Source organism: Oncorhynchus gorbuscha, linkage group LG24 (genome assembly GCF_021184085.1).
Source record: "Oncorhynchus gorbuscha isolate QuinsamMale2020 ecotype Even-year linkage group LG24, OgorEven_v1.0, whole genome shotgun sequence".
Lineage (NCBI taxonomy): Eukaryota > Metazoa > Chordata > Actinopteri > Salmoniformes > Salmonidae > Oncorhynchus > Oncorhynchus gorbuscha.
This window is the reverse complement of record NC_060196.1, coordinates 44,142,789-44,155,115: the sequence shown is the minus strand read 5'-3', so window position 1 is coordinate 44,155,115 and position 12,327 is coordinate 44,142,789. Positions and strand designations below refer to the sequence as shown.

Sequence of the window (12,327 nt, the reverse complement as noted above, 5' to 3'; positions counted from 1 at the left end):
AAAAACGTGAGCACTGCTTATGGATGACTTATGTGTGGGTTATGCACCTGTAACCAAATCCTTATGTACAGAGCATTCGGAAAGCATTCAGACCTCTTTCCTTTTCCCACAATTTGTTACATTACAGCCTTATTCTAAAATGGATTCATCTTGATTGGAGTCCACTTATGGTAAATTCAATTGATTGGACATGATTTAGAAAGGCACACACCTGTGTATATAAGGTCCCAGAGTTGACAGTGCATGTCAGAGCAAAAACCAAGCCATGAGGTTGAAGGAATTGTCCGTAGAGCTCCGAGACAGAATAGTGTTGAGGCACAGATCTGGGGAAGGGTACCAAAATAATTCTGCAGCATTGAAGGTCCAAGAACACAGTGGCTTCCATCCTTCTTAAATGGAAGAAGTTTGGAACCACCAAGAATCTTCCTAGAGCTGGCCGCCCGGCCAAACTGAGCCATCGGGGGAGAAGGTCCTTGGTCAGGGAGGTGTTCAAGAACCCGATAGTCACTCTGACAGAGCTCCAGAGTTCCTCTGTGGAGATGGTAGAACCTTCCAGAAGGACAACCATCTCTGCAGTACTCCACCAATCAGGCCTTTATGATAGAGTGGCCAGATGGAAGCCACTCCTCAGTAAAAGGCACATGACAGCCCACTTGAACTTTACCAAAAGGCACCTAAAGGACTCTCAGACCATGAGAAACAAGATTCTCTGGTCTAATGAAACTAAGATGAAACTCTTTGGCCTGAATGCCAAGCATCACGTCTGGAGGAAACCTGGCACCATCCCTACGGGGAAACATGGTGGTGGCAGCTTCATGCTGTGGGGATGTTTTTCAGCGGCAGGGACTGGGAGACTAGTCAAGATCGAGGGAAAGATGAACGGAGAAAAGTACAGAGAGATTCTTGATGAAAACCTGCTCCAGAGCACTCAGGACCTCAGACTGGGGCGAAAGTTCAGCTTACAACAGAACAACGACCCTAAGCACACAGCCAAGACAACGCAGGAGTGGCTTCAGGACAAGTCTCTGAATGTACTTGAGCGGCTCAGCCTGAGCCTGGACTTGAACATCTCTGGAGAAACCTGAAAATAGCTGTGCAGCAACACTCCCCATCCAACCTGATACAGCTTGAGAGGATCTGCAGAGAAGAATGGGAGAAACTCCCCAAATACAGGTGTGCCAAGCTTGTAGTGTCATACCCAAGAAGACTAGAGGCTGTAATCACCACTAAATGTGCTTCAACTAAGTACTCAGTAAAGGGTCTGAATACTAATGTAAATGTGATATCTGTTTTTTTTTATAAATTTGCAAAGATTTCTAAACTGTTTTTGCTTTGTCAGTATGGGGTATTGTGTGTAGATTGATGAGAAAATTAAATAATTTAATCAATTTTAGAATAAGGCTGTAACGTAACAAAATGTGCAAAAAGTCAAGAGGTCAGAATACTTTCCAAATGTGCTGTAGGTGCTCTTCATTGTCTTCAGACTGGCCATGAACTATGCAGACAAGGTTGTCAAGCTTTCTGACGTGAGACAATGGGTACCATTCTAATAATGTGATACCAGTTTTTGAAAGTATTTGACCCAAGTCTGCCAGTTATAAAAATGATCTCTAATTGCTGATTCATTTAACATTGAGCTACAATCCTGTAATATTACAGCCCTGTAGCCAGTCAGTACCTTTAATTAAAAATAGAATACAAAAATTACAATAAAACATTTTTTTTTAAATAAATCACAATAAATAATAATATTAGTGTTATGGACTAAATAAATGAGCAGCTAATGAATCAGCTAATGAATCAGCTAATCAAAACATCAGATGTAAAGAAAAACTGAACATTCAACAAATTAATTATTAAATATTATTCATAGTTTTGTTTACTGGAATTCTTGCAGATAGAAGTGTAATATGGAACGTTCAGGATCCAATCAGGAGCCTTCCCAGTAGTTTAGGAGCCAATCAGCAGCCTTCCCAATAGTTCAGGAGCCAATTAGCGCTCAGTAGTCTGACAACACTACGACCTATCATGCTACGTAACGATGCTAGTGCAAATCTATACTCTGTCTCTCTACAAGTATGCTAATTTAAAATTAATGCTTGTTTCAAATATTAAAACTAGATACCGGTACTGTACATTAACAACGGTTGGAGGCTACCTGTCCTCTCAAAACTCCAGTTATGCCAGGCACATAAAATAAAGAAATCAAGTAGATCTGGCGGTAGGTTAAAAAAAAAGGTCATGATTGTGGAGTGTCACATATTCACACGTTACTGCTGGTGCAAGATCACCATTCATCCATTCAGTCATTCATCCCATTCTGTTATGTCGTTTCACCACTGACCACTAGGTGGCCAGCTAACACAGGACATACAGGTTGAGTAGAGAGAGAGAGATCAAGTAAACTAATAAACTTGTAGTGTTCTCTGTAATAAAAGCATAAATATTTAGCATTGATAAATCGATCAATGTTCAGTACCTTTCAATGGCTGCCAGTCCATAAAGCCACATAATATTACAGTATCAGTAACACGCCTCCTGTTTGGAGTGTTACTCTGTCCAGTTTTTCATGATTTACTATCCTTCCCCTAATCTGGAACCAGTGCAAGTGTACTGAGAGAAGATTCCTGTTGCCCTGCTCACTGTCATTTTACTGTACCTGCATTTCACAGGTGTCGGTTCTCAAGCAGTATAACTTTAGAGTTGCTGCTTTTTTGTACCGGTCAGCATTGGCCCACTTCAACCGTTGACCTCTAACCCCTGACCCCTTACTGCCAGGGTTCGCCCAGGGGCATCTTGGGAACGGTGATATGCATCTCCATTGGTCGGTCAGGGCCCGGGGGGCGGTCCCTCCTGTAGGATACCGTCTTCTCATTGGTCTTTGGGACGTGTGACAGATCCTAATGATACAACATGCACAGGCAGTTAGAAACATGCACACAAGTGTGTTTCTGTGTGAAGATAAGGTATTGGAGAATCTTACCTTGCCAGTGGGGTTGTATTGTTGATCAGTGGCGCCACCCTGTGGCAAAGATCGTCTGTGCAGGAGCAGCACCAGCACAGCCAGCATCACCAAGCCAGGGAGGAATGTCAACACACACACACTGAGGAAGGTCCCCACATACCGCCTACTGGATACACACTCTGGAGACACACACACACACAGTTGTGAGTACTTTATCTCTATCCATTGTAGTATATAGGGACACACAGACCCAACACACCAAAATTTGACCCTGAAATAGTTACAAAGTACCACTATCCTCTCACACACACACACACACACACACACACACACACACACACACACACACACACACACACACACACACACACACACACACACACACACACACACACACACACACACACACACACACACACACACACACACACACAGAGAGAGATCGGGCTCATCCTCAGACAAAGAGACTAAAGTTCTACTCTGACATTTATAACTGTTGCCATGGAAACTTGGCTTCCGCAACCGGGAGTGGGAGTGTTCGGGAATACAGGGGGGAGAGGCGGGAGAAGAGAGAGAGAGAGAGTGGAGGAGGCATGTGGGGTCGGGGACAGAGGGGAGAGTGGGACACACAATGAATAGTGCTGTTTCTAGAGGTGGTGGGGTGCAATTTGTGCAACTTGCACTTACACAGTGTGTGTGTATGCACGTGTGTGTGTCTCACCAGGTTGTGTGTTGAAATGTAGAAGAGTATTTCCTGAGACAAGTGCAGTGTGGAAGCGATAGTAACAGTTGTCTTTCTTATACACACACTGTCTCCATACCTGGCCTAGTAGGACTGGAGAGAGAGACACAGAGAGAGAGAGAGAGAGAGAGAGAGAGAGAGAGAGAGTGAGACACAGAGAGAGAGAGAGAGAGACAGACACACAGAGAAATAGAGAGAAAGAGACAGAGAAAATTAATGTTTGTCCCATCAAGAGAAAGAGAGAGAGAGAGAATGAACTGAACAAATGTCATTTACAAATTATTATTTTTTGCAGACCATAATGACATGTCAAATCAAATCATCAAATCAAATTTTATTTGTCACATACACATGGTTAGCAGATGTTAATGCGAGTGTAGCGAAATGCTTGTGCTTCTAGTTCCGACAATGCAGTGATAACCAACAAGTAATCTAACTAACAATTCCAAAACTACTGTCTTATACACAGTGTAAGGGGATAAGGAACATGTACATAAGGATATATGAATGAGTGATGGTACAGAGCAGCATACAGTAGATGGTATCGAGTACAGTATATACATATGAGATGAATGTGTAGACAAAGTAAACAAAGTGGCATAGTTAAAGTGGCTAGTGATACATGTGTTACATAAGGATGCAGTCGATGATGTAGAGTACAGTATATACATATGCATATGAGATGAATAATGTAGGGTAAGTAACATTATATAAGGTAGCATTGTTTAAAGTGGCTAGTGATATATTTACATCATTTCCCATCAATTCCCATTATTAAAATGGCTGGAGTTGGGTCAGTGTCAATGACAGTGTGTTGGCAGCAGCCACTCAATGTTAGTGGTGGCTGTTTAACAGTCTGATGGCCTTGAGATAGAAGCTGTTTTTCATGTTTCATGTTTGTGTGTGAGTATGTGCTTCTGTCTGGTATAACCCCTGACCCCATTCTACCTGTGACATCATTGACGTAACCCACTAATGGGATGCAGGTATGGTTGCACTCCCCAGCCTCTCTCTGCGACAGACCGTGAGACAAGTGACAGTCTATACACCTCCTGATAGAGAGGGAGACAGAGAGAGAGAGACAGAGAGAGAGAGACAGAGACAGACAGAGGAGAAGAGAGAGAGAAGCGAATAGAAGAGAAGAGAGAAAGAGAGAGAGAGAGAGACAGAGACAGAGGAGAAGAGAGAGAGAGAGAGAGAAGCGAATAGAAGAGAAGAGAGAAAGAGAGAGAGAGAGAGAGAGAGAGAGAGAGAGAGAGAGAGAGAGAGAGAGAGAGAGAGAGAGAGAGAGAGAGAGAATGATTACCAGGGTGGTTGACGTGACGGGACCGACTGCGTATGAACCCAGGTCCTCAGAATGCACGCCACCAAACTGTGTTAGCCCGCTGAGCTGAAGCCTTACCAGTGTGACTGACAGGAGCTGTGGCAGGTGGGACATCTCTCACAAAATGCTCCGGAATATTGATGGTTGTCACACACACATCTGCCACACACACACCTGCCACGCCCGCTGCATAGCAACCCGTTGTCGGACAGGCAGATTGCCGTAGAGACTGGGCACCTGCAGCTCTCTCCTGTCCAGCCCTCTTCACATACACAATCACCAGACACACACATACCTCGCCCTGAAGGAGAGAGGGAGAGAGAGAGATTGTAGTCCTACCACCTGTTACACAGTGTGAGTAAGTGAATAAGATTTAGCTCGTAAGATGTGAAATGTACATTGTATGTATGTGTGTGTGTCTGTGTGTGCACAACGTGTGTGTGTATTACCTCCACACAGTAGTCCGTGTTGGTAGGGGCAGGAGTAGTCGTCCATCTGACAGTACTGTCCATACACTGTTCCTAGACTGTTCCTCTCACACACACATTTCCCACACACACACACTCCCCGACCGTTACAGTCCACCCCCGATCCCTCCGCACGACACTGCTGTGACCACTCCGGTCCGTGTGTATGAGGGCGTGTGGGTGTGTGCTCTGGGTCTAGGTCCGGTGTGTGTGTGTGCGTGTCCCGATTGTTCATGTCTTGATTATTACGGTCTGTATCTGGGGTGACCTCACCACACGTTGACTGATGTGTGGTATCGTCGTGGCAATGCCAGTCCGGTCCACAGTGACAGCGACATCGTGAGTGAACCTTGATGATTGATGACTCATTGTAACCCACGGGCCTGACGAAGACCTGGACCACGTCATCATCATCATCGTCAGGACAGGAGTGCAGACCGATGGTGATGTTGAAGTAGACCTGCATAGTAGAGAGTAGAGAGGAGACTGGAGTTAGAGTTTGAGTGAGCAGAGCTGACATTCAACCTCAAGACATTGGCCCTATTCATACATTTAAAGGTAGACTCAACCATATGGCATCATCATACACAACAGGGTGATTTGCCTAAACAATCTTTAATGAGTCGGATGAATCCTAATTTACTTCAATGAGATACTATGAGAAAATTCAGATTTTGCTCCTTAGATTATATACGCTGAAATAATATATCTGATAAAGGAGCTTTTCATAAACAATAACAACAAGGTCAGCTGATAATCAAATGACAAGTTAATGTGTTGAGTCATAATCTACTCAGATTATTCACGAATATGCCTACCTCTGTAAGAAACACACACATGCACATACACACAAACGTGCGCATGTGTACACACTCAGACCCACCGCCACTTGACAAGTGCGTGCGTGTGTGCGTGAGTGTGCGTGCATGCGTGTGTGATTGTGTGTGTGTGTGTACCGTCTGGTTGGGCTGGACGTTGGAGCAGCTGCGGTTGTCGTGGGATACAGATCCTTCTGGACAGAGAGGAGAGACGCTGACCAGGAAACGGCTGAATGCTCTGTCCTCCACTGACACAGACACCTGGACAACTGACAACAACCTCTAGAGGAGACAGATGGAGAGAGTGGTGGAAAGAGAGAAAGAGAGAGAGTGGGGGAAAGAGAGAAAGAGAGGGAGTGGGGTGGGCAATGAGGCAAGAAGAGGAGGAGAGCAGGAGAAAAAGGAAGGACAGAGGGTGAGGGAGAGGGTGAGAGTTATGGAGAGGGTGAGGGTTATGGAGAGAGTGAGGGTGAGGGAGAGGGTTATGGAGAGGTTAAAGGGAGAAGGTTATGGAGAGGGTGAGGGAGAGGTTGTGGGAGAGGGTGAGGGTGAGGATGTGGGAGAGGGTGAGGGAGAGGGTGTGGGAGAGGGTTATGGAGAGGTTAAAGGGAGAAGGTTATGGAGAGGGTGAGAGTAAGGGTTATGGAAAGGGAAAAGGGAGAGGGTGAGGGTTATGGAGAGGGAAAAGGGAGAGGGAGAGGGTTATGGAGAGTGGTGGGAGAGGGGTAACGGAGGAGGTGAGGTATATGGAGAAGGTGAGGGTTATGGAGAGTGGTGGGAGAGGGGTAACGGAGGTGGTGAGGTATATGGAGAGGGTGAGGGAGAGAGAGAGAGAACAGGTTGTCACATGTCCTCAGAAAGCCTCCATTGTTCTCCGTTCCTCTGATCAATAGAGAGGCTGATGGGAAAAAAGGCGGGTCCAAATATACGGTGGAGAAGAATAGACTTAATAATGGCAGGCTCTGTTCTGCGGAATTACTGTGTGTGTGTGTGTGTGTGTGTGTGTGTGTGTGTGTGTGTGTGTGTGTGTGTGTGTGTGTGTGTGTGTGTGTGTGTGTGTGTGTGTGTGTGTGTGTGTGTGTGTGTGTGTGTGTGTGTGTGTGTGTGTGTGTGTGTGTGTGTGTGTGCAGACAGAGTGTGCAGACCTGTGGAGTTGGCAGATTCCCGTACAGAACAATGGTTTGTTCTGTGCCCCGGGGTGAGATAGATTATATTGAGCCATGCCAAACCTTCACCCTCCCCCTTACTCCTCCACCCACCTAACAACATCCCACTCCCACCAGTGGTTGTTCTTTTCTGTGTGTGTGTTACCTTGTATGCATCCACCACCACGTCTATAAGTTTGGGAGCCTGGAACAGAAGATTGGAGCCTGGTAGCAACCTGACCAACTCCTAGAACGAGAGAAAGAGAACGAGAAATAGAAAGAGATAGAGAAATAGAAATAGAAAGAGATAGAGAAAAAGAAAGAGATAGAGAAAGAGATAGAGAAAGAGATAGAGAAATAGAAATAGAAAGAGATAGAGATAGAGAAATAGAAAGATATAGAGAAATAGATAGAGATAGAGAAATAGAAAGAGATAGAGATAGAGAAATAGAAAGAGATAGATATAGAGAAATAGAAAGAGATATAGAAAGAGATAGAGAGAGAGAAATAGAAATAGAAAGAGATATAGAAATAGAGATATAGAAATAGATAGAGAAATAGAAATAGAAAAAGAGAGAGATAGAGAAATAGAAAGAGAGAGAAATAGAAAGAGAAAGAGAGAGAAATAGAAAGAGAAAGAGATAGAGATAGAGAAATAGAAAGAGATAGAGAAATAGAAAGAGATAGAGAAATAGAAAGAGATAGAGATAGAAAGAGATAGAGAAATAGAAATAGAAGAGATAGAGAAATAGAAAGAGATAGAGATAGAAAGAGAAAGAGATAGAGAAATAGAAATAGAAAGAGATAGAGAAAGAGATAAGATAGAGAAAGAGAAAGAGAGAGATATAGAAAGAGAAAGAAATAGAAAGAGATAGAGAGAGAGAAATAGAAAGAGAAAGAGATAGAAATAGAAAGAGAGAGAAATAGAAAGAGAAAGAGAGAGAAATAGAAATAGAAAGAGAGAGAAATAGAAAGAGATAGAGATAGAGAAAGAGAAATAGAAAGAGAAATAGAAATAGGAAGAGATAGAGATAGAGAAATAGAAAGAGATAGAGAAAGAGATAGAGAAATAGAAATAGAAAGAGATAGAGATAGAGATAGAGAAATAGAAAGAGATAGAGAAATAGAAAGAGATATAGAGAGAGAGAAATAGAAAGAGAAAGAGATAGAGAAATAGAAATATAGAAATAGATAGAGATAGAGAAATAGAAAAAGAAATAGAAAGAGATAGAGAAAGAGAAATAGAAAGAGATAGAGAAATAGAAAGAGATAGAGAGAGAGAAATAGAAAGAGAAAGAGATAGAGAAATAGAGAAATAGAAATAGAAATAGAAAAAGAGATAGAGATAGAGAAATAGAAAGAGATAGATAGAGAAAGAGATAGAGAAATAGAAAGAGAAATAGAAAGAGATAGAGAGAGAGAAATAGAAAGAGATAGAGAAATAGAAATAGAGATAGAGAAATAGAAATAGAAAAAGAATAGAGATAGAGATAGAGAGAGAAAATAGAAAGAGAAAGAGAAAGAGAGAGAAATAGAAAGAGAAAGAGAGAGAAATAGAAAGAGATAGAGAAATAGAAATAGAAAGAGATAGAGAAAGAGAGAGAAATAGAAAAATAGAAAGAGATAGAGAAATAGAAAGAGATAGAGATAGAGAAAGAGAAATAGAAATAGAAAGAGATAGAGAAAGAGATAGAGAAAGACAGAGACAGATATGTTCATTCCAGGGCTAGAGAGAAAGGGACACCGAGTCTGGGGGACTCAGTTTGAGACAATGTTAATTCATTGGCGTGCGATGGGTTTGTGTGTGTTAGAGCTCAGCAGAGAGAGAGTTGTGTGTGTAGAGAGATTACCTCATACCACTGATATTGTAGTTGTTCCACAGCAAAGAGAGAGTAGATGTGGTTCTCTAGAAGCTTCTCAGCCAACAGGCCTAAACTGGGATGGTCCTAACAGAGACAGATAGACAAGCCATGTTGGTGTTCTCTGTGTGTATGTGTGTGTTCATCATGCGCTCATAGGTGTATATAAGTATGTGTGTTTGTGTGCACGAGTGTGTGTTCTCCCCGTGCATATAGGTGTTTGTGCACCTGTCTGTGCGAGTGTGTCTCACCCTGGTAGTGTGTGTATGTGTGTGTCTCACCATGGCAGTGTGTGTATGTGTGTGTCTCACCATGGTAGTGTGTGTATGTGTGTCTCACCATGGTAGTGTGTGTATGTGTGTGTCTCACCATGGCAGTGTGTGTCTCATCATGGTAGTGTGTGTATGTGTGTGTCTCACCATGGTAGTGTGTGTATGTGTGTGTCTCACCATGGTAGTGTGTGTATGTGTGTGACTGCCCATGGTAGTGTGTGTATGTGTGTCTCACCATAGTAGTGTGTGTATGTGTGTCTCACCATGGTAGTGTGTATATGTGTGTGTCACCACGGTAGTGTGTGTATGTGTGTGTCTCACCATGGCAGTGTGTGTATGTGTGTGTCTCACCATGGTAGTGTGTGTATGTGTGTGTCTCAACATGGTAGTGTGTGTATGTGTGTGTCTCACCATGGTAGTGTGTGTATGTGTGTGTATGTGAGTGTATGTGTGTCTCACCATGGTAGTGTGTGTATGTGTGTGTATGTGTGTCTCACCATGGTAGTGTGTGTATGTGTGTGTCTCACCAGGGTAGTGTGTGTATGTGTGTGTATGTGTGTGTCTCACCATGGTAGTGTGTGTATGTGTATGTCACCATGGTAGTGTGTGTATGTGTGTGTCTCACCATGGTAGTGTGTGTATGTGTGTGTATGTGTGTGTCTCACCCTGGTAGAGTGTGTATGTGTGTGTCTCACCATGGTAGTGTGTGTATGTGTGTGTCTCACCATGGTAGTGTGTGTGTATGTGTGTGTCTCATCATGGTAGTGTGTGTATGTGTGTGTCTCATCATGGTAGTGTGTGTATGTGTGTGTCTCACCATGGTAGTGTGTGTATGTGTGTGTCTCACCATGGTAGTGTGTGTGTATGTGTGTGTGTCTCATCATGGTAGTGTGTGTGTATGTGTGTGTGTCTCACCATGGTCGTGTGTGTATGTGTGTCTCACCATGGTAGTGTGTGTATGTGTGTGTCTCACCATGGTAGTGTGTGTATGTGTGTGTATGTGTGTGTATGTGTGTCTCACCATGGTAGTGTGTGTATGTGTGTGTCTCACCATGTGTGTATGTGTGTGTCTCCCCATGGTAGTGTGTGTATGTGTGTGTCTCACCATGGTAGTGTGTGTATGTGTGTGTCTCACCATGGCAGTGTGTGTATGTGTGTGTCTGCCCATGGTAGTGTGTGTATGTGTGTGTCTCACCCTGGTAGTGTGTGTATGTGTGTCTCACCATAGTAGTGTGTGTATGTGTGTGTCTCACCATGGTAGTGTGTGTATGTGTGTGTCACCATGGTAGTGTGTGTATGTATGTGTATGTGTGTGTCTCAACATGGTAGTGTGTGTATGTGTGTGTCTCACCATGGTAGTGTGTGTATGTATGTGTGTGTATGTGTGTCTCACCATGGTAGTGTGTGTATGTGTGTGTCTCACCATGGTAGTGTGTGTATGTGTATGTATGTGTGTCTCACCATGGTAGTGTGTGTATGTGTGTGTCTCACCATGGTAGTGTGTGTATGTGTGTGTCTCACCATGGTAGTGTGTGTATGTGTGTGTCTCACCATGGTAGTGTGTGTATGTGTGTGTCTCACCATGGTAGTGTGTGTATGTGTGTGTCTCATCATGGTAGTGTGTGTATGTGTGTGTCTCATCATGGTAGTGTGTGTATGTGTGTGTCTCACCATGGTAGTGTGTGTATGTGTGTGTATGTGTGTGTCTCACCATGGTAGTGTGTGTATGTGTGTGTATGTGTGTGTCACCATGGTAGTGTGAGTATGTGTGTGTCTCACCATGGTAGTGTGTGTATGTGTGTGTATGTGTGTGTCTCACCCTGGTAGTGTGTATGTGTGTGTCTCCCCATGGTAGTGTGTGTATGTGTGTGTCTCACCATGGTCGTGTGTGTATGTGTGTCTCACCATGGTAGTGTGTGTATGTGTGTGTCTCACCATGGTAGTGTGTGTATGTGTGTGTATGTGTGTGTATGTGTGTCTCACCATGGTAGTGTGTGTATGTGTGTGTCTCACCATGTGTGTATGTGTGTGTCTCCCCATGGTAGTGTGTGTATGTGTGTGTCTCACCATGGTAGTGTGTGTATGTGTGTGTCTGCCCATGGTAGTGTGTGTATGTGTGTGTCTCACCCTGGTAGTGTGTGTATGTGTGTCTCACCATAGTAGTGTGTGTATGTGTGTGTCTCACCATGGTAGTGTGTGTATGTGTGTGTCACCATGGTAGTGTGTGTATGTGTGTGTCTCACCATGGTAGTGTGTGTATGTGTGTGTATGTGTGTGTCTCAACATGGTAGTGTGTGTATGTGTGTGTCTCACCATGGTAGTGTGTGTATGTGTATGTGTGTGTATGTGTGTCTCACCATGGTAGTGTGTGTATGTGTGTGTCTCACCATGGTAGTGTGTGTATGTGTATGTATGTGTGTCTCACCATGGTAGTGTGTGTATGTGTGTGTCTCACCAGGGTAGTGTGTGTATGTGTGTGTCTCACCATGGTAGTGTGTGTATGTGTGTGTCTCACCATGGTAGTGTGTGTATGTGTGTATGTGTGTGTCTCACCATGGTAGTGTGTGTATGTGTGTGTATGTGTGTGTCACCATGGTAGTGTGTGTATGTGTGTGTCTCATCATGGTAGTGTGTGTATGTGTGTGTATATGTGTGTCTCATCATGGTAGTGTGTGTATATGTGTGTCTCACCCTGGTAGTGTGTGTATGTGTGTGTATGTGTGTGTCTCACCATG

General features: G+C 43.7%; 1 protein-coding gene across 1 annotated transcript in view; it reads right to left on the bottom strand.

Annotated features, from left to right (window-relative positions):
• Positions 1 to 1,096: 1,096 nt before the first annotated feature.
• The window catches only part of itgb8 (integrin, beta 8), a 25,466-nt gene continuing 14,235 nt past the window's right edge, over positions 1,097 to 12,327 (bottom strand). Inside the window, exons 8-16 of the mRNA XM_046325295.1 lie at positions 9,312 to 9,407; positions 7,628 to 7,708; positions 6,455 to 6,598; positions 5,481 to 5,958; positions 5,110 to 5,332; positions 4,656 to 4,759; positions 3,687 to 3,800; positions 2,984 to 3,144; positions 1,097 to 2,900 (exon numbers count right to left, since the gene is read on the bottom strand). Of these exons, the coding sequence (XP_046181251.1) occupies positions 2,769 to 2,900; positions 2,984 to 3,144; positions 3,687 to 3,800; positions 4,656 to 4,759; positions 5,110 to 5,332; positions 5,481 to 5,958; positions 6,455 to 6,598; positions 7,628 to 7,708; positions 9,312 to 9,407 (1,533 nt within the window). The 3' untranslated portion in view covers positions 1,097 to 2,768. The remainder of the gene's footprint in view (positions 2,901 to 2,983; positions 3,145 to 3,686; positions 3,801 to 4,655; positions 4,760 to 5,109; positions 5,333 to 5,480; positions 5,959 to 6,454; positions 6,599 to 7,627; positions 7,709 to 9,311; positions 9,408 to 12,327) is intronic.